Source organism: Xiphophorus couchianus, chromosome 15, assembly GCF_001444195.1.
Source record: "Xiphophorus couchianus chromosome 15, X_couchianus-1.0, whole genome shotgun sequence".
Lineage (NCBI taxonomy): Eukaryota > Metazoa > Chordata > Actinopteri > Cyprinodontiformes > Poeciliidae > Xiphophorus > Xiphophorus couchianus.
The window spans coordinates 17,563,884-17,586,173 of NC_040242.1; the positions used below are offsets into that span (position 1 = coordinate 17,563,884).

A 22,290-nucleotide genomic window follows, 5' to 3' on the forward strand; every position below is an offset into this window, starting at 1 on the left:
GCATAGTGGTCACTACAGTGGACAGCTATCTAAAAGCCATTTTCTTGTGCTTCCTGTGGATTTTTATGTTATAAATGCACACAGACCACTGAAGTGGACACTAATGCATCATAAAATATACCATCAACTACTGGCCATCAGCTGCAAATGCAAGAAATTATTTTTGTTAAATACAATATGGCCGACAGACAAAAAAGCATGAGAACCGACCCGGTCCCTCCTTCTACTGTAGACGACTCTTGCAAGTAAAAAAAATATTGTGACATCAGATAACCCCTAAGGAACAATACTACTGATGTATTTTTCAAATAACAACTTTGTATTTGGACAAAATTACAATGGATCACATAAAAATAAAAAATAAATTATTTTTACAAAAAAATTTTCCCACCTTTTTTATGCCTTAAGAAAATAATTTTAAAAAATGGAAAAAAAATTCTGACACAAAGGATCATAATTCATGCACCTCATTTCGGTCCCACACACCCCTCCCCCCCTCACGTGGAGCTCTATGGATCATCAATATTTAGATACAAAGATGAGGAAGAATCTGGTAGCGGCTTTGTGGCAGTCATCACATCGGCTGAATAATTCACCTTCTGTTACATGACACCATGTTTTCAGTTGTGGGTGTGTGTGTGTGTGTGTGTGTGTGTGTGTGTGCGTGCGTGTGTGTGTTTTGGTGAGGCGCTTGCCCGATGAGGACAGATCGAACCACACTCAGGTGGATATATCTCCCACTCCAGTTACCACTCCGGCTACTTAACACTGATATGAACCGCTAAGCTCTGACACTGTATCAGACATGAACACAAGCCGATATAGCGCAAAGCTGTTACACCATCAAGGACCAGGCTATCAGCAAGCATGTCATGATAAGTAGCCCTCTATAGAGTACGAGTAAATTTAAAGAGAATTCAGCCTCTATCTGCTGCTAGCATCTTGCATTTTCTAAATGTTTGTAATCTGGCGATGTCGGCTGGCGTTCAAGACCCTTCCTCTGTGCCTCCGTCCTTCTGCAATCGAGAATTTAGATTAGCCCGAATCTGAACTGAACATGCATGGAAGAAAAAAAGGTTTGGAAAATCAATTAATAATGCAGGTTGCACATAAAGATCTGTCCACGACTGCTAGAACATTGAGTGCACGCTACATTGATTATTGTTCTCCCTGAACGTGATGTGCTTTCAAAGTGTGTCAGTGGGTTGACCTGCTGCCCTGGTGCTAGCTAGGCCTAAGATGGTGCTTCAATTAGTTTAATATTTCTATGAGCACGTAGAAAAGTAATAATCGTCTTGATCATGCTGTCCTAGTCAATTTCAGTCTTTCTGAGAGGACGGAAGAGAAATGGTGTCAAATTGAGATGAAATTTTACTATGCAAAAAGCACAGAGAAAGGCTGTCCCTCCATAGTTACTAAATTGTGTTTGCTCTGTCACGCTACACATGCCTGGACTCGTCTACTGGTAACTGATTGGTTTGATGTTAGTTTAGCTTGGATTTAAGTTAGTTACTTATTAGAACAGCCCCAGAAAAACTTAGAGGTTTGGTAAAAGATCTAAGGAGATGATAATCCTGTTGTTTAATCAAATATGCCCTACAAAGTTGCTGTTAGAGTAGTGAGGTTTATTCAGATATAAAGTTATGCTAGTTTTTTTTTTTTGTGGGCTCTAGAGTCCCTTTTTTTTCATGAAGTAGGCTGACAGGAAAGGGGGAAGGAGAGGAGGGGAAGACATGCGGTAAACGTCGCCGGGTCTGGGAGTCGAACCCGCGACAGCTGCGTCGAGGACTTCAGGCCTCCAAATATGAGTCGCGCTAACCCCTACGCCACCACGGCACGCCCAAGTTATGCTATTTTTGTGGTAAATGTACCATAAACCAGTACTCCAGTTACCCATTTATGGTAACTTAAAGTCACCATCTTACTTAATTGCCTTCAATGTGAGTCTTTGTTACTCTTTTAGGACCTTTCTTGACATAACAACTATCCCTCTGAAGATACATATGCCTTATAGATCAACAACTTTGGGGTTAGGACCAAGATTGGAATTGAATTAATCTTCAGGTTAGTGGTGTATGGGTTCAGGTTAGGGTTATGGGTATGGGCTATGCGCAAACACGGTCCGCCAAATGAAAGGAAGTCAATGCTACGTCCCAATAAGCTTGTGTATGTGTGTGCGGGGTCATACATTGTTGGTCTGTGAGTGTTGGCCTCTGTCATCATCAGCTTAATCCCTGTGTTGAAGGCCATTGAGAGACGTCCTCACACCTGGAACAGATGCAGGGTTAAAGGGTAATTCAGCATTGCACATGCCCTCATCATCACCCTTCACATCTAACTAATGAGATTAGCCCATTGCCTCAGTGATATAAAAGTATTCACGCCCACTAAACATTTTTACGTGTCCCATTCCAAGAATGAGCGTCAATGTGTTTTGAGTGTGTGACAGACCAACACATGATTAGGACGTGGGTCTGATGTGAAGATCTGAAAAGCTATTTGGCGAGATCTGAAATCCCCCCAAAATAAAATCCAATGCAACCAATTACTTGTTATGGATTATCTGTGGAAGCTAGCTTTCAGGTCCGGCTTCCGATTCTTAGACTGATGTAGTTCTAGACATCTAAATCCTGCTAGTGAGGCTCTGGCTGTGGGGTTGCTTATCGGCATTTTGCAGCTTTTAACAGGTTTTCTTCCACATATCATGATATTCCCACCACCATGTTTCGCTGTGGGGATGTTGCTATCAAGGCAATGTGCAGTGATGGTTATCCTTCACACAGATGACCTTACTGATTAGATGACTTCTAATCTAGATAGCATTTTATTCGAGGTTGTCAGAGGAATCGCTTTTCAGATTCTTTGCATTAAAGTTTGCAAGGCATGAGTTATTTTCCCTCCACTACACAATTCTGTGCTACTTTGTGTTGTTTTAACACAAACATTTCCAACAAATCAGTCAGTGTAATGTGACAAAATGTGAAAAGGTAGACCATGGGTCCAAACACGTTTTCCAGGCAATGTAAGCGCAGGAATATAGGAAGATTTCTTTTTTAAGCGCACAGTTTGGTGGTCATCTGGAGATTACAGGAGCAACAGCAGAATGAAACTGAAGCTGTTACTCTATTAGCACTCCAATAGTCTTGGGTGTCTCTGGGAATAATCGCAGTGCCCATCGCATCGTTTGCATGGGCATGTGTCTGTGTGGCCAAGCGTGTTTTAGCGAGTGTCTGGTTTCTAATGATGGTCATCCATAATTGAGTTCGGCCTCACAGCGGGGGGTGGGATGGCATTTAACTGGGCCTCGGCGGGACGGTGTGTTTGTGTCAGGGGGGGTCAGCGGCGCACAAAACGTCCGGCAGCGCTGGACAGTAACCCGAACCCAGCGCTGTTTAATAGATGCCACGTCTGATTAACTGTCCGTTCAGGATCAACACCAGCCAATTCATTAAAAGGACGGCCTGACCAAGGGTGGGACCCGAGCGCTTTAAGCCCAACACATGACTGCGCAAAGCACTCAACTGGGTGATGAGCAAAAAGAAAAGCGAGCTGACAGAGAACAGAGATGTTTATCTTCCTTTAAACTACCAAACACAGCAGAGTTTATAATATACAACACAGACTGGACACTGTGAAATGGATTTGGGGTTCCACTCTTTCAAACGAGAGCATCTGTAAATACGCAAACCCCTCCAAATAGAACCTAGTGTAACCACACCGCATAAACACTAAATCTTACCAAGTCTACATTCTTGTGCAGATATATTTGTACAGATGAAATAAGAAAAACTAACTTACAAGGAACTTTCCAGAAAGATATAGGAGCTTGTTACAACTTGGGAAAAGTGTCTTGCTATGAGTGAAATAATCGGACACATTTTTGTAAATATTAAGGAATTACTTACTTAATATATCTTGGTAAAAAGTTACTTGTAAGTTAGTTTTGTCTTAATTCAAGTGTACTAAGACATATGCATTACAAACTACACCAAAAATACTTGGTGTAGTTTGTAATCTAGTTTGTAGGACTTTGTGTTTTTGTTGTGAAGAGAGACAGAGAGTCAGTGGACATCGATTCTCAAGTCTTGCCAAAGGTCCTCCAACAGATTTAGGTCTAGACTTTGACTAGACCATTCTGACTTAAACCATGTAAGATATGCTTTCTTTTGCATCTTCTAACAAGTTTCAGAACAGTCCTGTATTCAACGCCTTGGGTCTTCCTGTCCACTCTGACCAGCTTTCCTGTCCCTGCAGAAGAAAAGCACATCCTTATACCACCACAGTGTTATTTTCCCACTGTGCACTGATAATTGAATACTGGTTTCGGTTGACCAAAGCGTCTTCTTCCACACATTTACAATGTTCCCCAAATGGCCTGTAGCAAACTTCAAACAGGACTTTACCATGTTTTTCTGGCTACTTCTCCATTAAGGCCAGGTTTGTGGAGTGGACAAAAGTTGTCCTTCTGGAAAATCTCCTTCTGCACCTCTCTGCCGCTATGAGCTATTGGCAGTTTCTCTGACAAACGCTGTCCATGCCTTGATAGGCACACATGCTCTACTTTTAGACAATAACAAAACAATCATCATGTAACTTAACTCTCCTTTAAACGTCTCCGCAACCTGCTGTGCTTCTCGATCTTGATGATGCTGTTTGTTTCCCAATGCCAGACAATGGATGAGTGGACTTTGTGTGAGAGGAAGTCTAAGGTTTATGGATACTCCTTAGACGCATTAGCCCCTTCTCTGAAAATCAATCCAACACACACACACACAGGAACCTCCTGGCTTGATCACAACTTTTGGTTTGGCTGAATCCGCTAACAAACGAAGCATTTCTGAATGCTAATAATAATAAAAACCCTAATGAGATGTTATTTACAGCAAACCCGCAGGTCCTCTGCCAGCTTCTCTCCATTATTCTTCGGGATGACTCCAACTCTCTTCTTTTTATCTGAATCGTACTAACCTTGACATTGACTTTCTCTGCTGACCTTTTCCTATCTTCCCAGTGAGGCTGATTTAAACGTTTCTGTATGCAGACAATAAAAAGAAACAAAAAAAAAACTTGGGGTTTGGGGGAATAAATGTTTGCTGCCAGACAAGCTTGCAGGCACAAATACATATCAATTACTAATGAAGTCTGTAAAAGAGAGCAGAGCCACATGAGTCAGAGGTGTTAAGTTCAGCACATGTTGTTCATACTGTGAAGAAGATTGTAAAAATGCCAACGGCTGCATTATCTGTGAAAGTCGTTCAGTGGAGGGGAAACGGTGCTGAAAAGACTTTTATGGTTTCCATTTTAAAACGCTCGGCTTTAGTAATCAAAAAGCTGGGAGCAGAAATCGGCTGATCTGAAGCGCCATCTGCTGGACGTTCTCATAAGTGCAGGTTTTATTTTCAATCAGCAATATGACTTTTTTTTTCTTGTTTTACGCATTATAAAATCCTGATTATCACCAATAATGTCTGCAATAGATCGTTTTTAAAAAATTTTTGTCAGTTTTTTTAGTAGTCTAGTAAAATATGAAGATAACCAAAAAATAATAATAAAAAATTGCAGATATATTTGGATCCTTCCTCATGTCAATGACAACTTCAAGTAGAAACTAAAGTTCTGAATAATGATTAGATGGCTGATGAAAAAAAAATATGGGAAAAAAAATTGACTGTAATACAATGCCATCGAAGAATGGCGTTATTAATAAAGATTGGATCAAAATGCTATTCATTAGGAACTTTTGCTAGCAATCCCAGTTCTATGTGTGGTGATAATTGGTGGATTTTCCAGCATTATGAAACACCTGGAGGTGTTATAATGGCTCAAAAATCTGAAAAGTGATGACAATTTTGACTTGATGCCAGGAAACCAAAGTAAGAGCTGAACTGTAGGGACTCACTCCAAAAAGCAGTAAGAAAAGCATCATCAACCGTGAATCGACTTTTCACATAAAAACCCTCCGGTCTTATTTCAGTTGTTTCTGAGCAAAACATGAAAACACCGTGTTTTTCTGTTTGTTGTGTCAAACGTTTACGACGCCACACAAACCTTTGACCTTGACCCCGTGTTAGTTTTCTACAAAAATAGCCTTAGAGTAATTCAATCAGCTGAGATCTTATCTTACTCTGAGGACGACTCCCTGCAGCAGCAGAGTCCAAACCTTTTGTCACATGGGCCAAAATCATAAAGTCAAAAGGACTGGATGTTTTTCCTCTCCTTACTCAACCGTAAAATAAACCATTGAATACTTTAATTAAACAAATAAAATACTCCGATTTGTTGCTGGAAAGGGATGAGTAAATTGTCACAGATACAAAATTTTAAACAGGTTTTGCATGTCTGTCTTATTTAAATAAATTTCAAAATTTTTCTAAAAAGAAAAGAAGAGCCCAATTTAGTCAAAATCAGGACTTGGGTCACTTTCTTTGAAAAATGCTCCCTGTATTTAGACACAAATACAGCAGGTGACTTTAAGCTAGTTGTCACTGGATTAATGTGGGAAATGCAAAAAAAAAAATTAAAATCTGGTTATTTAAAGAGAAATAATTGGTGTTGTTGCTAGCATTTTCTTTTGAAATGTGTATAATAATTTCATTCTAATTAAAATTAGTAAGTTTCCATCTACACCAAACGCCTGTTCCGGGGGGATAAATTTGATTCATTCTTGAAATAAAGCCAGAGGGCCACACACAATCAGTTCAGAGGCTGCAAATGGCCCCCAGGCCACACTTTGAACACCCCTACACTATGATGTTCCCCACTGAGAAGTATATAAATTTTAATATACAGTTTCCTATTAAACTGTAAGTAAATCATGCCGATAATTCAAAATAGATGCACATTTAATTACATTTTTTTCAATATTTTGATGGATGCCTCTCTGTCTGCTTTCAGGAAATAAATGAACCCAAATCTATCAATTTTGGACTCAATTGTAAATTTGATATATTGTCATAGTAGTATGATCAGACTGCTCCGGGATTGCTCCAGCAACTAGCTCACTGCTGCCCACATGTGGAGACCAAAGGAAATACAAGAGGTGTAGAGGTGAAGTTCTATCTGGGAAGAATAGAGCAAAATGTTTTTTAATAAAAATTGTCTTTTATTTGTGTTTGAGCGGTCCCGTCCTTCACTGGTTAAATACACCAACAACAAAAAAAAAAGGTTAAAAGAAAAAAGTCCCAATGACACTTGAGTGTTTGCCTGAGCTGCAGTACAACAGCTTAGCTCACTGATTTTGGGGGGAGAAAAAGAGAAACCCAGGCAGGGTTGAGACTCCCCCCCCCCTTTTTTCAAGCAAAACAAAGCAAAGCTTACATAAAGGAACATTAGAATCTTAAGGAGCAAAGACTGCAAATGCATGAAAATGTAATTTTTGTTTTATTGAATGGCACAGTTGTTCTCTCACAGGTGATCCCTCACTGCATCCAAGCAGTGCTCGTAGTGTTCACACACAGCAGGAATTCCCACCATCCCTCCCCCAGAAAATTCCACAGGAGGGGGAAAAAACAACAAAAAAATGGATTTGATCCAATCAGACGGTAACTCGGCAAAAATAATAATAATAATAATAATGAAACATTCAAACAAACCAAAACAAAGTACGTAGACAGTATTAAGTGCTGTAGTGTAGACAGCTTTGTGGATTGCAGTGCTGATTGGCATCGAGTCCAAGTCACAGGAGAAAATCTGCCTATCGTTAAACACTTGGTTTTAAAAATAAAATTAAATAATAAAACAGGTATTTACACACACACACACACACACTCAAACATACAATCGTACTTCCTGAATAGACATGTAGACACGGAGCTGTACAGAGCAGACAGTGCATTTACCCATTACATCACGACGGCCGTTAGCGTCCACACGGCGGGGCTTCGTTAAAGAACTACAAATTTCCCACAATGCAGTGCAAGGCTTAACAGATCACACATCGGTTATAGAAACTGTTCGGCGTCGCTTAGTAACCGTTTAGTCACCTGCAAACACGAGCTATTAGCTATTTCTCTCGTTCAAAGCAATGTTTCCTATGGCGCTTTCCCGTAAACGTGACCACAGATGGCTGTATGGGAATGGCTCGGGTTTTTATTTTTTGAAGGTCGCAGTTATTCCGTCAGACCAAACCTAGCGTATAAAGTCATTTTTATGAGATAGCAAGCGGCTGGAGTTTTCGGCCTGTATGTGAAGCCCCTCTCTCGCCTGCTGCTGCCGCACTTTTGAGATGAAAAATGCTAACTCGGCAGTTTGCTAATATTTCCGGTCACAAAAACATGGCGGTTAAGCAGCTAGCTTAACAGGCTAGCTGCTCGAGATTACCCCCTAAAAAAATTACATGACAATATCAGCTTTTTATTGTCTATTTAAAAATAGAACAAAAACACACACACAGAACAGAACAAACGAAATTTGTTGAAATAATCAGTTAAAAACCACTACGTTTAGAATGCGACTCTACTAAATTTATGTATGAGTATGAATCAAAATCTAAAAACGTTTATATATAATGGCATAATATTTTTTTTATATTATAACAGAAGGTTACTTTAGATGAAGGGACATTTTTGCTTTTCTGTTTTAAATAAAACAATCATGTTATATATTTTTGTTTATAACTTTTAACTGTATGAATTATGCACTACTTGGTCCAGGATTTAAAACAGAAATGTATAACATGACTCAATTTCTATTTTAAACTCCACAAAAGAGCAAAAATGATTTCTATAACACAGCATACTGATTACTAACATCAAAACAGCATAGTATACATCTATTTATAATTTCTTGGATTCTGATACACAGATCTGAGCTGCAAATTTTTAATAAAACCGCCTCTAAGTTTAGCAGTGGTTTTCAAGTGCTAATTTCACAAAGTATTCCTTTTCTTATCTGCTTTTCATGGAGAAATGCAGACAAAACAAGACGCAAGCAGCTGGTTAATTAGTCAGGCTATCTGTCCAGGTAGCTACTTCCAGACATCCAAATCTACATCTTACACGTGCACAGCAACAGGTGGGGGAAGGGCCATTCTTTATACAACTGTCGAAAATTCTAATCAGTCTGGCATAATCTCCGGCATGTTGGGTAAAGAAAATAGCTCTTTACGTATGGGATGACGGAAGGACATTTTTAAAACCCGGCATCCCGGTACCCAGCCTACACCCAGTATGTCAGGTAAACAGGACCTTGGATGGGTATTTGTATTCAGCTGCATTAATCACAACTACTGACACAACGTTAATATTCTAATTTTGTGGTTGTAACTAATTCTGACACAGACACGCATTAAATGGTGCTACGTTGCTGACTTTTCAGCTCGTCAGAGACGAGTTGCGTGTACAGATGCACCGATCGATAACAGAGCAATAGGAACCGGGCGGATTTTTTCCCTAATGGGATCCGATCTGATTTTTTTCCCTCCCCCTGTCCTTTAAGCGCATCAAAGCTAGGAAATGCCCACAGTTTCAGGAAATAAACGTAAACTTTGAGAGACATTTAGAGAAATGAAAGGAAAATGCCACTGATATTCCTTCATGCTCCGTTAGAATCGAAACTACAATCTCTATTAGAGAACCTGCGGAAGTCATTTGTACTTTATTCCTTAGAAGAAAACGTAGTAATTAAACCTCTAAGAAAAAAAGAGAAGAAAAAAAATCGGTATCAGTCAGGGAAGCTCCGATTGGTGCATCTTCAGTTGTGAGAAATGCCCGCCTCAACAAACCTAAACCTTGTTTTGTGAAAAAGTCGAACATAAAAACCCAGCCAACTTGGAGACAAAAAGACGAGTGGCGTTCAACATCCTGTAAAAGAAAGACAAAAACGACGCTAGCTCTGCGCCACATGGTAGAAAAAGAAATGAAAAGAAAACCCACGACAACAAGCGGCGTTAAGAGGTTTTGTGCTGTCCTGTGCGGAGGCTTGGTCCCTCAGAGTGAGTCCGCTCCGTTGGCGGCTTTTGGACGCACTCTTCATTCAAGCGCTGCGCAACATAACAACTACCGCAAAGAGAAGCGTAGCCAAAACGGATAAAAAATAAAATGAAATGAAATTTTAAAAATATGGAAAAAGGAAGAAGAACGAATCAGCGTGAAAACACGACACCTCAGAGGGAAGGGAGAGCTGGTACTCGAGTAAAAACTAAGAAAGGGTTAGTAGAGGTCAACCTGATTTGAGTCTCGCCCCAGTTAGTCAATAATCAGCTCCGAGCGCAGAGGAGAATAATTAGTTAGAAGGGAAATGTGTCCAATAGTTTACACTCTTTTAGGCTTCGTTACAGAAATTTCACCCCAAACAATGTTTTTAGAATATATACAAGAAGTTACTAACATTTACCACAGATGAGTCACTGGAAGATTTAAAAAAACAAAAAAAAACTAAAAGGGGGAATTGACCAAACGTTTAAATTCTGGACAAAACTGGAGCTGCAGTTTCCCAGTGTTCCCGGTGCTCCCAGGTTTGATCGACAACACTCCCTCAGACATTCCTGTTCAGACATTTAGACTGAAATGGCGTTTCCCCAGGGCATTGCTATACATTCATAATACTATGTGGCTTCAGAGATTACCCATATAATCTGTATTTAGCTCACACGTCTGTCTTTTTGAGCCAACCCGACGGAGCAGACTGTTAAAGGTCTTAACTCGGAAAACTAGCTTCAGTTTAAGTATTGAGGTTTGGACGAAGAGATCCTGAACGCTCCGGGTAATGGGGGGGGGGGGGGGGGGGGGGGGGGGCCTCCCCGGTACAGTCTCATGGCTCCTGTGGGCTCCCATCTGCCGTGACGGAAGTGCATTTCCGTAGGAAACAATAGCACCTCATTGGCTCGACAAAGACGGCCAATCACCAGTGACAAAAGCCAGAGGCCCCGGGGCCCAACCCCGTCGCCGTGACCGGACTCTGATCGGGTTCGCTTTGGGAATTTGCGTTCGAGTGTGACTGTGTGTGTCGTGTGTGTGGAGGGCAGAGGAAGGCCACTGTCCGTTTCACTTGCAGCGTCCTTTTTGTGAAGGGGGAGGGGGCTCTGTTTCCGCGGTGAGGGTGAAGTGTCGTTAGGTGGAACAGAGGAGCAGCTTAGACCTCTGCCGCCGTCAGGCCGATTCGTTCCTCCTCCTGTCAGTCCCGGCTGGGCTTCTTCAGCGAGAAGGCAAAGATGCTAAAATGGTCGCTGAGCTGCTTCACCTGCCGATGACAACGACAAACGTTAAACTCCAAATTCAAACATGTTGCAAAGCTGCAACACTGCTAAATCTCACCAAGGATTCTTGCTCGTTTCTAGTGGAAATATGTCACTTCATTAGAAATAAGACGACACTAACTTACAAGTCACTTTTCAGCACTACATTGATGAAAGAAGTACTAGTTATAATTGAAATAACCTGCCAGTAGAACAGCACATTTTAACTCATCATATGCAGGGTTTCTCCCAGTGTATTATAAGCCTGGCAGGCCACCAGGCTTTACTTGTGCCCCCATCAGGCTAAGCATTGTTTATTTAAACAATTTTTTAAATTGTTTCTTTTTTTTAAAAAAAACTTTAGGGTTGGTATTAATCCTCCAATCTTTTAATAACACATATTTATCAGGTGATATTTTCAAATTTCCTGTCAACTTTAAACACTTTTTAACTCAAAAAGACGATGAATGACTGCCCTGGGACCCAGGCACTGGGCTTAGCAGGTTTTCTGGGGGAAACTTTGACATGCAAAAAATATCTTATTCCACTGGCAGATTATTTCACTTCCAACTAGTAATTTTTCCAACAATATTATGGAGTCATTGACTTAACACAAGCTCCTATGTCTTGCTGAAAAGCTACTAAACTAAAAATGCTTGGTAAGATTTTGTGTTTTTTGCAGTGAACCAGTGAGAAACAGGCTGATTATCAAGCTTTCCACATGAATAAACACGAATATCTGCTTTTATGTCCAAAATCTGCAAAAAAAAACCATTTACAAAACTTTAAAAGTTAAAAATATTGCATTCTAAATTATGTTCAGGCGCTTATTACTTACTTTTTAAGTAAATTAGTATGAATTTAACTCAAATCGGTTAGAATGTATTGATACCATGAACACTGGGGAGACATAACATTTTTCATTCATTTTATTTCAAATTTGAATATTCTATTCAATTAAACCTGGCATAAATGCACATTTAAGCCGGGTTTCTACCTTGCTTGGTCAAATGGACGAAGGTTTCAACAGATTTCAGCCAACCTAAGATGGAAATCTTGGATTTCAGCCATTTTCAAGTTAAGAATGTCTTTGTTCATCTTTCTTATGTCCACATGGACCACGAATCAGATGAATAAATCAATCCATTACAATTTAATTCAGAGCAAAAACGTTGATCGGTCGCTCCAAACCCGATGCCAGACTTCTTCATCTCAACAATGAATAACGAAATAACGTAGCATTTTTATCTAATCTGCTTTGATTCGACTCTCATCCCACCACTACAAATGCGGTTATCAGTATGTGAGCGGGAGCTCTTACCACCGATACGCCGTAGTGTATGTGCGTGAGGATGACCGCGGCCGTCCATAAGTAAAGCAGCAGCGTCTCGTTGGTGAAGACCCTCGTGACGGCTCCGCCCACCACCACCGTCATCGGCAGCAGCAGCCAGGTCAGCGGCTCGCAGCGGGTGTTACTCATCTGACACACGATCAGCTTACACTGGACAACGGACACGCAAAATCATGATTAAACAGAGAAATTTGAGGGGAAAAAAAAAACCCCAACAACTTACGCATGGTACTCACTGTGACATTGGCGAACGCCGTCCCCACCATGAGGCAGTACATCCTGGGCTGCAGCTCCAGGATCTTGGACGGGGAGAAGACGACCCAGGCGGTGGACAAGACGAAGAGGAGGACGGGGGACAGGAAAGGCAGGAAGGCTTCGTACAGGTTGCTGTGCTTCAGAGTGTTGCTCCTGTAAGCCCTGAAACATCCGCAAGGCCGAGACGTCTTCACGTCGTAGCAAGGCAACCGCAGAATTCAAAGGTTTCATTTCAGAGCACAAAGTAGCGCACAACTGGGAGATGGAATATTTCACTTCTTTTTTTTTTTTTTTGACAAATGAAACCTGAAAAGTGTGGTGTGCATTTGGAATCAGCCTCCTGAGTCGACACTTTGCAGAACCACTTTTTGACGACTTTTTACCACTGCAAGCCATGAGGGGGCAGGTTTCTATCAGCTTTTGACAGCTGGAAAGTTCTGACAATTCTTTGCAATTCTCCACAGATTATCTAGTGGATTGAGGTCTAGACTTTGACTAGACCTCAATCTAGTCAAAGTCTAGAGGTCTAGACTTTGACTAGACCAATCCAACACATTACTGTGCTTCGGTATAAACCATTCTGCTTTAGCTCTGGCTGTATATTTAAGGGTCTTTTCCAGCGTCTGACAGGTTTTTGTTCAGGACTGCATTTATGCTGCGTTCCAGTCATACTCTGAACTGGGAAATTCTGACTTCCCAGTTGGAAAAAAAATCAACTGGGAAAGTAGGACCAACTCTGACTAAGGTTGTGTACAAAAGCTTCCTGACCCATTTTATTTATGACTTTGGCAACATGTGGATTTTATGTCCCTTTTACCCACTCTTTTTGGTTATTGTGTTCTATTTTACATATTTAAAATGTTTTCCTTTTCCAGTGTGAAGTTATGCAGAAAAGGAAAGTCTGATTCATCTTTAAGAAGGCAAACGTGCATTATTATACCATTATCAAAATATTACTTGAAAATGGTCACAAAATAAAAATATTAGCATTTATCGCAATGCTGACAATTCCAGTGAAATTTGTTATCGTGACAGGCCTACTCAATTACATGCTACTTAGTTGATTACCTAAAAATTACAATAAAATATGATGACGTTCGTGGTTGGAATGTGAGACGGTGTGAAAAGGTTCAAGCAGTATGAATCCTTTTGCAACACCTCCATAAATACTCACTTCAAGACGTTGTAGAGGCTCATGGGTAACGTCACAGTAAACGAACAGCCTGGAAACCAGCAGAAATTCATGTTAAAAGCAGCCGGAGCAAAAACACAAACGCAAAACATTTTAAAGCGACCAATCAGAGCCCACCTATGATCATGAAGGTGAAGAGGTCCCTGTAGAGAAGGTTAAAGATCACTGGCTGGTACCAGGTCTCCACTCCCACCACAGCAGTCACCAAGTAAACAAGGGAGATCGTCTAGAAGGAGACGGGACAAAAATAAACAATAATGTTTTGTGAGCCCAGCATACTGAAACCAAAATCACTACATATGATATGTGTGTGTGTGGGCGGGGGGGGGCGTCCTCACCACTTGGCTGATGTCGTAGCCCCAGGGCAAAAACAAGATGCCCGTGTTGTATTTCTCCCAGTGGGACAGGATGAAGGAGAACAGCACCACCCACAGGATGTAGTAGAGCGTGACCACGCCCACGCCGCTCTCCCCGCGCCCAAATATGGAGTACACGGTGGCCACGAAGAAGATGCACGCCCAGCTGTCCAGGCCGTGGTCGAACAGCTCCCCCAGCGGCGTCGAGGAGTTGGTGCGGCGGGCCTGTTTCCCGTCGACGCCGTCTGGTGAAAAAAAACAACAACAAAAAAACGTTACGCGTTTACAGACGAACGATGCAAACAAAGAGACGCAGATGTGTGACACCTCCACCCAGATAAAACTGCTGCTCACTCCAGAGAAATTCCTTAGAGTTACACACATTCCTACGTCCCACTGCTGCTGCAGCACATATGGACTTCCACCCAAGAGTCCCATGGAAATGGGTTAATATGATTTATGGAGCAAACTTCAGAACAAAGAGGTGCTTATGGAGAAACAGTTGACTGGGTTTCCCTTTAACTTAACAGCCACATGATTACTAAGGCGGCGTCTTTGGGAAATAAACTTGAGAAGTTGTGACTGAAGTCAAAAGGAGATCTGATTCATATTTTGCTAACTTGTTACAAGTGTCGTGTTTTACAGAGCGGAATGGAAATAACATTAAAAAGTTCTATGAATTATATATCTATAAAAAAAGAAAGTTGAATTTGTGGTGGATTTTCTATAAACCAAACATGCAACAGTCCCGTTGCACAATTATACACAGACTGACACAGAAACTACATCCTTTTTTGTTGCCTTCAAAATTCATAATTTTGCATAGATATTTATTCAAACCTTAAATTAGAATTGAGTTAAAGTGGTTGGTTTTGTGTCATTGACCAGTACGTAACATTTACAAAAACATTTTTTAACATATTTTATAAAATGGTCACCGTGTTGTAATAGTGTAATATGAGACATAATCTGTGAAAAAATACATAAATAAATAAAATCGAGCTCCTCCATCACCTGCTTGTGGTCTTACTGCCATCTGAAGAAATGCAAAAACAACCAATCAGAGGCAGGAGGTCGGTCTTAACGTTTCTCAATGTGCTAATGGCAGAGAAACAACTTACCGTTACAAAAAAACTGTTTATCGTTATTGGCAGGCATGCTAACTAGCCTTAGCATTCATGGCAGGCTGTGCTGGTGTGTGCCAGCTGTAGAGAGCAAGCACGTACACGAGCTTGACTGACAGCGCTAAGACCCTCTTACAGGCTCTGATTGGTTGGTTTTGACCGAGCGCTGGCTCTTTGCTGGTTAGCTTCCGTGTTCGGGGAAAAGCGGCTCGGTCGTTTCCGGTCTATTGAATATGGCATTTTACACTCGGGGCCTGTTGGGGCTTGTCCAACGTAGCAATTAATGATGAACATCGATCCAAAGCCCCAACAAGTAATCTGGAGAAAGGTTTTAAGATGTTCGCCTCGTTATACGTCCACAGATACGAAGGTGAGTTTTACTTTCCTTAAACTTTGTGGCTAACATTAGCTTTAGCTTATGCTAGTAGACAATATTCTCTGACATTTTTCTTATAAAAATGGGATATTTAAGTATCTAAACATTTTAATCCATTCTAACGGACGTTAGATGTTTTTACCTTGCTTTGTACTTATTTTCAAGTATATTATGTGTGTTTATTGTCGTTAGTGTCAGAGAGCAAGTAACGGAGGAAGTTAAAGGTTTGGGCTTTTTGCTTCTGAGGCATGAGGAAGCACAACAAGCCCCATAGCTTAAAAGTAGGGCAGCACCGGTGTCTGAGTTTGAGTTCAGCTGACTCAAACTCTGAGTCAGCTGAATCTATGAATTTTCAGGTTCATAGTTGTTGCTTTTAGAAAAATATGGTCGTGTTTCTTAAGGTCTCCGTGTTACTTAGTTTTAGTACTTTTACATGCTTCTTGTTAAGAACTCAAATAGGACGGTGTTTACAGCAGTGTGTACAGGCGGATCAGTTGCTCTGGTCTGCTCTCTGGTTCCCATAAACTCGATCATTCAGGCTGAATACAGAAGTGAGTCCATGGAAATAACACAGGAGGCTCCTTTACCGTCTTCTTTAGGCTGAAGAAGTTGATCCGGAGTGATGTGAAGGCTGTAAACTTTGCTGTGCGGCGTTAGCTTTAACTGGTAGCGACGAATATTTACAAGCTACCGTCTTCTTAATTCAGGACCGCTTGGAAATCCATGAAAACTTAAAAGCCCATTATATTAGGAAGACAGCAATGTTCATAGTATTGTTTTATTTGCGACTGAAATAAGACTTTGTCTTTTCTAGCTGCCATGGTAACTCAAAGCGGGATCAAGAAAGCCGCGTGCAAAGAGCCCATTGTAGATGACAATATTAGCACTGGGAGAAAGCAGAGGAACTCAATTTTTTTTTTACAGATTATCTGTCTGACAGTTTTGACAAATATGTAAAAAAAAAAACAACATTTCTTAATTTCTTTAAAATAAAAGTTTAAACAATCCACAATTTCTTTCTTTGGTTGAAGTTAAGAAAAAAAAAACATTGCAGAAGCTGGTTTATCCACGTCAAAACCAGTTCTAATGTGTTTCACTGTCTGCGTACAATCTAGACGATTACGATCTCACTGTCAACTGTGGAACAGCACCAGAAGATGCTAATCACTGCCATGTCTGACGGCTGACACTGTATTCTTAAATCTGAAAGCCTCACCATGACTCCCTCACGTGTTTGTATCTGATTGTGTCCAGATAACTCAACCTGCGTCTCATCTGGACACGAACATTTCCTCCAGAAGGATTCTAGCCTGCAGTATGTAGATATTTGTGTTTCTATGTACATTTTTGACCCTGTGCGGGTTGAATGAAACCAAAATAAAGTAAAACTTGTGCAGCTGAATATAGTTCTTAAAAAAAGAGACTGAAGCTGTATGTTTATTCTGGTCCAAACCCATCACAGAAAACCCAGAATAATGAGATTCACGCTCAAAAAAAGTGGATGTAAAGTTCTCACTGACACCATCACTCAATCATTCAGTAAAATTAAAAAAAATATATTCAAAATATAATTTTATCAAAAAATTGACAAACTAACATCACATTTTGAGTATTTTCCGGGGCTAGGAATTGCGATTCTCAACATAATCGTTTCCTTCTGCACCTCTAATGTTAGCCGACTGCTGTGTGTTACAAACTGACTGCTCTTCCTCATGTGACCCGTTTCCATGCGCCTGCGTTACGTGTGACCCCTCGCTCTCAGCACTGCTGAGTGCCTCCGAGACTCCGAGTCAAAAATAATAAACTGACCACCAAACAGATTTTTGGGAAAAGCTCCCCATCGCTGATCTTCTCAGAAAGTCAGAGAGAGGAGGGAGATGACTCCATCTCCAGAGGTCGACGAGGTCAGAACTCACCGAGAGTGTAGGCTAAGAAGTTGAAGATCCCAGCAGCCACCCACACCAGGCTAGGCACATGCTGGTTTCCTGCAGCTGAGACACGAGTGACGTTAACACACGACCCGAACATTTACAGTCAGAAACACACAAAGCAACTGGTTTCTACTTTTCTTATTCAACATAAATCTATTTAAGATACAGTGATTTTTTTTTTTAGGTCAAAGTGTCTGTGGTAAGACGACACACCAAAACACAGAATGTCAACACAGACTGCAAAGGCTAGCCTTTGTTTCTGCATTACAGATACGCACCGACGTGGCAACACTGATAACATTCTCTGTGTATGTGTGTGAAGGATTTAATAAGTTAAAAATTGTCCTGAGCAACAAGCGTCAGTCCCGTTTCCGTGAGTGACGCACTTTGGCCCCGCATAAACAAAGACGGAGCTGCTCCCCCTTAAACAGTTGTGTGTCACGGCAACGTACGCCCAGCGGGAACGAAGTGATGGACCTACAAGAGGCAGTGAAGTCGAAGTCGTAGAAGGCCAACATGAGGAAGTTCAGCACGAGGAACATGAAACCAGTAAATGTGATGAGGTTCGGAGCCAGCCATGTTGGTAAAAACTGTTGGAAGAGAGAGGGAAACACAGTTGATGGAGTTTTATCCATTAGAAATGAAGCACAAAAGTTAAAAGAGCATGTAAAACACGTTTCTGTGCATAGATGAAGCAAAGTACTTGGAAAAAGAAAATCTTGTAACCAGGTCAGAGCGATTAATCTGAGTCATATTTTACTCGTTATTTTATTAAAACTCTTTATCCGGCTAAATATGTTACCTCATATTTTTTTCCACTACAAGAAAGCTGGAAGTCCAAACTTTTTGGCAAAATGAAATTTTTTTCTTTTTAATCATGATTGCAGAAACCTTTTTTATTTTTACCTCCAAATTAAACACACAAAAACAATATTTTAATATAATAAGGAAATCTGCCTGATTCCCTTTCGACATACTTTTCTTCAGTTTGGATGATTTTGGGTCAGCAAAAATACTTTATTTTCTGCATTGCCGGCTGGATATGGAAAATGCCTCTACCTTACCATTTACGGGACATAACGTCACAAGGTGAAGCTTTTATTTTGTTGGTAAAAGGTGATGATTGGAAAGGTTTTTCAATTTTTCCAAGAGCGCCTAGTACAAAAGTACTTTATGTAGTACAATGAATCGCCAGGTTTTGTGGAAGCACAGTAAAGTCTGGTGAGACATTTTTTCCAAAAACGCCACGCTCCAGAAAAAGTGCGACTAATTGCAGGCCGTAGACTTCCAACGTACTACCAATAGTGTGTTACTATTAAAGCATTTTAGGCTTATCGTCGTTTTTAATGGGAATGAAACCCTTCCTAAAAGCCCCGTCTGCCCTGGTCTCGGCTCTCTGGGTGCAGCTTGAGGTAACGCGAGCCGGAAGCCTTAGAGCTTTCACCCCGCAGCGCAATCAGCCGTCCGTCGACGACCTTTGGATCGTGTTTTGATATCACTTTATCAGATTTGCTTACTTGTTATTATCGTTATGCAGCTCTAAATGGCAGAAAATATGTGAGGAATGAAAGGGCTGTAAATATATATTTTTTAAAAAGACGTATACATTTCACAAAGCAAATGAAAAATCGGTACTTTTTTTTTTTTTTTTTTTTAGTCAGGCATATTTTGGGACGCTCTGTCGAAGTCCACAGCTGTCGCGGATGGCTGGAAAACGTCATGAATGATGGAGCTCTCCACTGGCTCTTACCTTCACTAAAAAGTTCCAGAAAGGATGCATAACGTAGACGGACAGGGGGTTCGTGTCCACGGCGCTGTACTGCGAAAACAAACAAATAAAGCCCGTCATTAAAAAAAAAAAAAAAAAAAAAAAAAAAAAAAAAAATATATATATATATATATATATATATATATATATATATATATATATATATATTTTACACGTAAAATAATTCACACACATTTTCTATGTCATTTAATTCCACGTGTTTCATGTTTACAGGATCCTCCAGTGAGCCTTGAGAGCAAAACAAACCCGGCTCCAGTGTCTGTAACTTTATCTAGGTATGACAAACACGCGTAAGAGATCCAGTGGCTGCTGTCAGGAGTACACGCTGTACGGCCCCTCGTCACGTCGCTATTTTGGTCAACCGGGCCCCTTTCCTGTGGATTTTTAATCTACCTTCCAATCTGTATCCCCTTAAAGGAGGAGCAGGATCTTCTTTATTTAAAATAAATATTTCACAGGAGCCACAGGTGTGTTTACTGTCTGTAGAGCAGCAAGAAAATGCAGCCACGCCCCACTAATGTTTAACATAATGTTACTGCAATACAGCTGTATCAATGTTGTATTTTTCTTCTTCCTGTAAGTGAGAATTTCTACACGTTACTCACGCTGTAAGACTTTTCTAAGTCAGATCACACGTTGCACTCTTATCTCCGAGGAAGAAAACTGGAGGAGCGAAACTGCACACCAATCATAGCAGCACAGTACACACACACACACACACACACACACACACTCATCTGTACGCTTTGGTAAATTATTTGAAAATCGATTCTCGTTATAAACAAACTGAAGGAGCTAAAATATAAAGCAGAGGCTGCAATGTAGTGGCGGGTAGCAGGGGTTTTAAAGCTTGTGGTTTAAAATAAAAACATTAAAATTTTCCCATCGTGTTGTTCTGCCTGTTGAAAGTCTTTATGAAAATTTGCAAGGTCTGGAGTGACCCCCACTTGTTTCTGAATACTAGTGAGAAGCAGGTTACGAATGAATCATGAATTACAGATCTAGCCAATTTGTTTCTTCCATTAAAATATCTTATGTTTAATTTACTGTTGAGCATGTAAATGTAAGAAGGAGACATTTTTAATTATTTCTTTTTTGTGTGTGTTTTTTTAATTAAAAGTCAAGTTTTTGTGGCCCATGAGTAGATCCCACTCTACAATTCAAAGTCTGGACACCCCTCTACATTTAACATCTACATCAATTAAGACAAACAACTTAGACGGGCTAATTTATCCCTGCTTGAGGTCTATGTGTTCAAACTATAATAATAATAATAATAATAATAATCCAGAAAACATTAAACGGACCGCCATAATAAATGTATTGCTTCTTTTTCATTAGCATTAAGAATATTTTGTCATTTTTTTCTGTATTAAATAGATGCACTCAGATGATATTATATGGCTACTTTATTTTTTTTTTAAATTCATTTCTGCAACTGTGGTGATTTTTACGCAAGTTTATAACACCAACTGAGTGTCTACTTGGAACACAGTGATGTAGCAAGTGGAGGAAGGCAATGAAAAGACAATTACTAGCAAAACGCCTCTCATGACTAACAAGAAATACAAAAACACAACTAAGAAAATTCAAGTGTAGCTTGCAATGTAATTGTAGGCGGTAACCAACTATAAATACAGCTCATACTTTACATTAAATCTTTTTTTTTTTCTGCTTAGTTTTGAGATAAACTGCATGATCAATAAACTTGGGACAAATTCACTTCCAGTCCAAACAGGAAGTGAGAAACTTAGGAACTACCTAAACAGAAATATCACAACATATAAAGTGAAAACAAAATGTGAGACAGCCTCCGGCTTTATGCTAGTGTACAGTTCCCATCCCTCCCTCTGGTTCACTAGCGTATTATTACAGATATACTTCAACAATAAATACCAAATGAGCCTTCCATACAAACCAAACCTCTCTGAAAACTTTGAAAAAAGCTTCTTGTCAAATAGGATAGAGAGAGGATGGCTAGCCATTAGCCTCTGCACCATTGTAAAGCAGGAGGCTGCATGCCACTACACTTCCGGTCAATATAAAAAGGATGTTTAATTAAGAACATTACATTAGGTATGGTGAGAAACGCGCCTTAATGCTCAGTGGCGATAAAGGGTAAGCCACAAACAACAATTATAAGCAGTAGGGATGTTCTATAAAATTACTAAATAAAAAGTTAGAATCGACAACTAAACAAAGAACATTTTTTAGCATGACACGAATGAAGATACACACATCCCGATTACATTTAGTTGATAAAAAGCTTTATCAAGGCTTAAGACCGGACTAACATCCGGTAAATGTGTAATTCCCCAGCATCAGCGACCAGGATCGTGACAGCTCTCAGCCCATCATTTTCTCTCTTACTTTATATCTGTCGAACCCCGCCAGCTGCTCCTTTGTGACATATTCGTAAAGAGCCATGACGGTACAGTTCGGCTTCTTCTTCCTCTTCCTCTGGACGTGCAAATCCTTCACGCTAGCTGCCGATCCGGAGTACCATCTAGCTTAGCCGCCGTCTTTCACGCCGGGTGAGGTGATGTCGAGTCGAACCACCGGAGCCACTCCTTCCCCAACGAGCACTCCCAGGTCGTGGTGCTCAATACCGCCCCCTTCAGATCTGGAGGATAGGCTTTTAAAAACGGCGAGAAAAGTGAATAAAATGTGTTTCTTTAATCATAAGTACGCGACACATCATTTTTGTAGTAGTAATATATATATTTTGAAAACAAAAGATAAA

General features: G+C 40.4%; 1 protein-coding gene and 1 long non-coding RNA gene across 2 annotated transcripts; one reads left to right on the forward strand and one right to left on the reverse strand.

The window, feature by feature from the left end:
* Positions 1-7,285: 7,285 nt before the first annotated feature.
* selenoi (selenoprotein I) lies at positions 7,286-22,123 on the reverse strand. Its single transcript, XM_028041040.1, has 10 exons — positions 21,918-22,123; positions 19,509-19,577; positions 18,240-18,348; positions 17,744-17,818; positions 14,310-14,572; positions 14,089-14,197; positions 13,954-14,002; positions 12,761-12,941; positions 12,495-12,674; positions 7,286-11,178 (listed from the first exon to the last, which is right to left on the reverse strand). Exons 1-10 carry the CDS (start codon positions 21,972-21,974, stop codon positions 11,071-11,073), a joined length of 1,200 nt encoding a protein of 399 aa, XP_027896841.1. The 5' UTR covers positions 21,975-22,123; the 3' UTR covers positions 7,286-11,070.
* On the forward strand, positions 13,173-13,855 carry LOC114159024 (uncharacterized). The gene is made up of 2 exons (XR_003598528.1): positions 13,173-13,261; positions 13,304-13,855. It is a non-coding gene; the product is annotated as an uncharacterized LOC114159024 (long non-coding RNA).
* Positions 22,124-22,290: the final 167 nt, after the last annotated feature.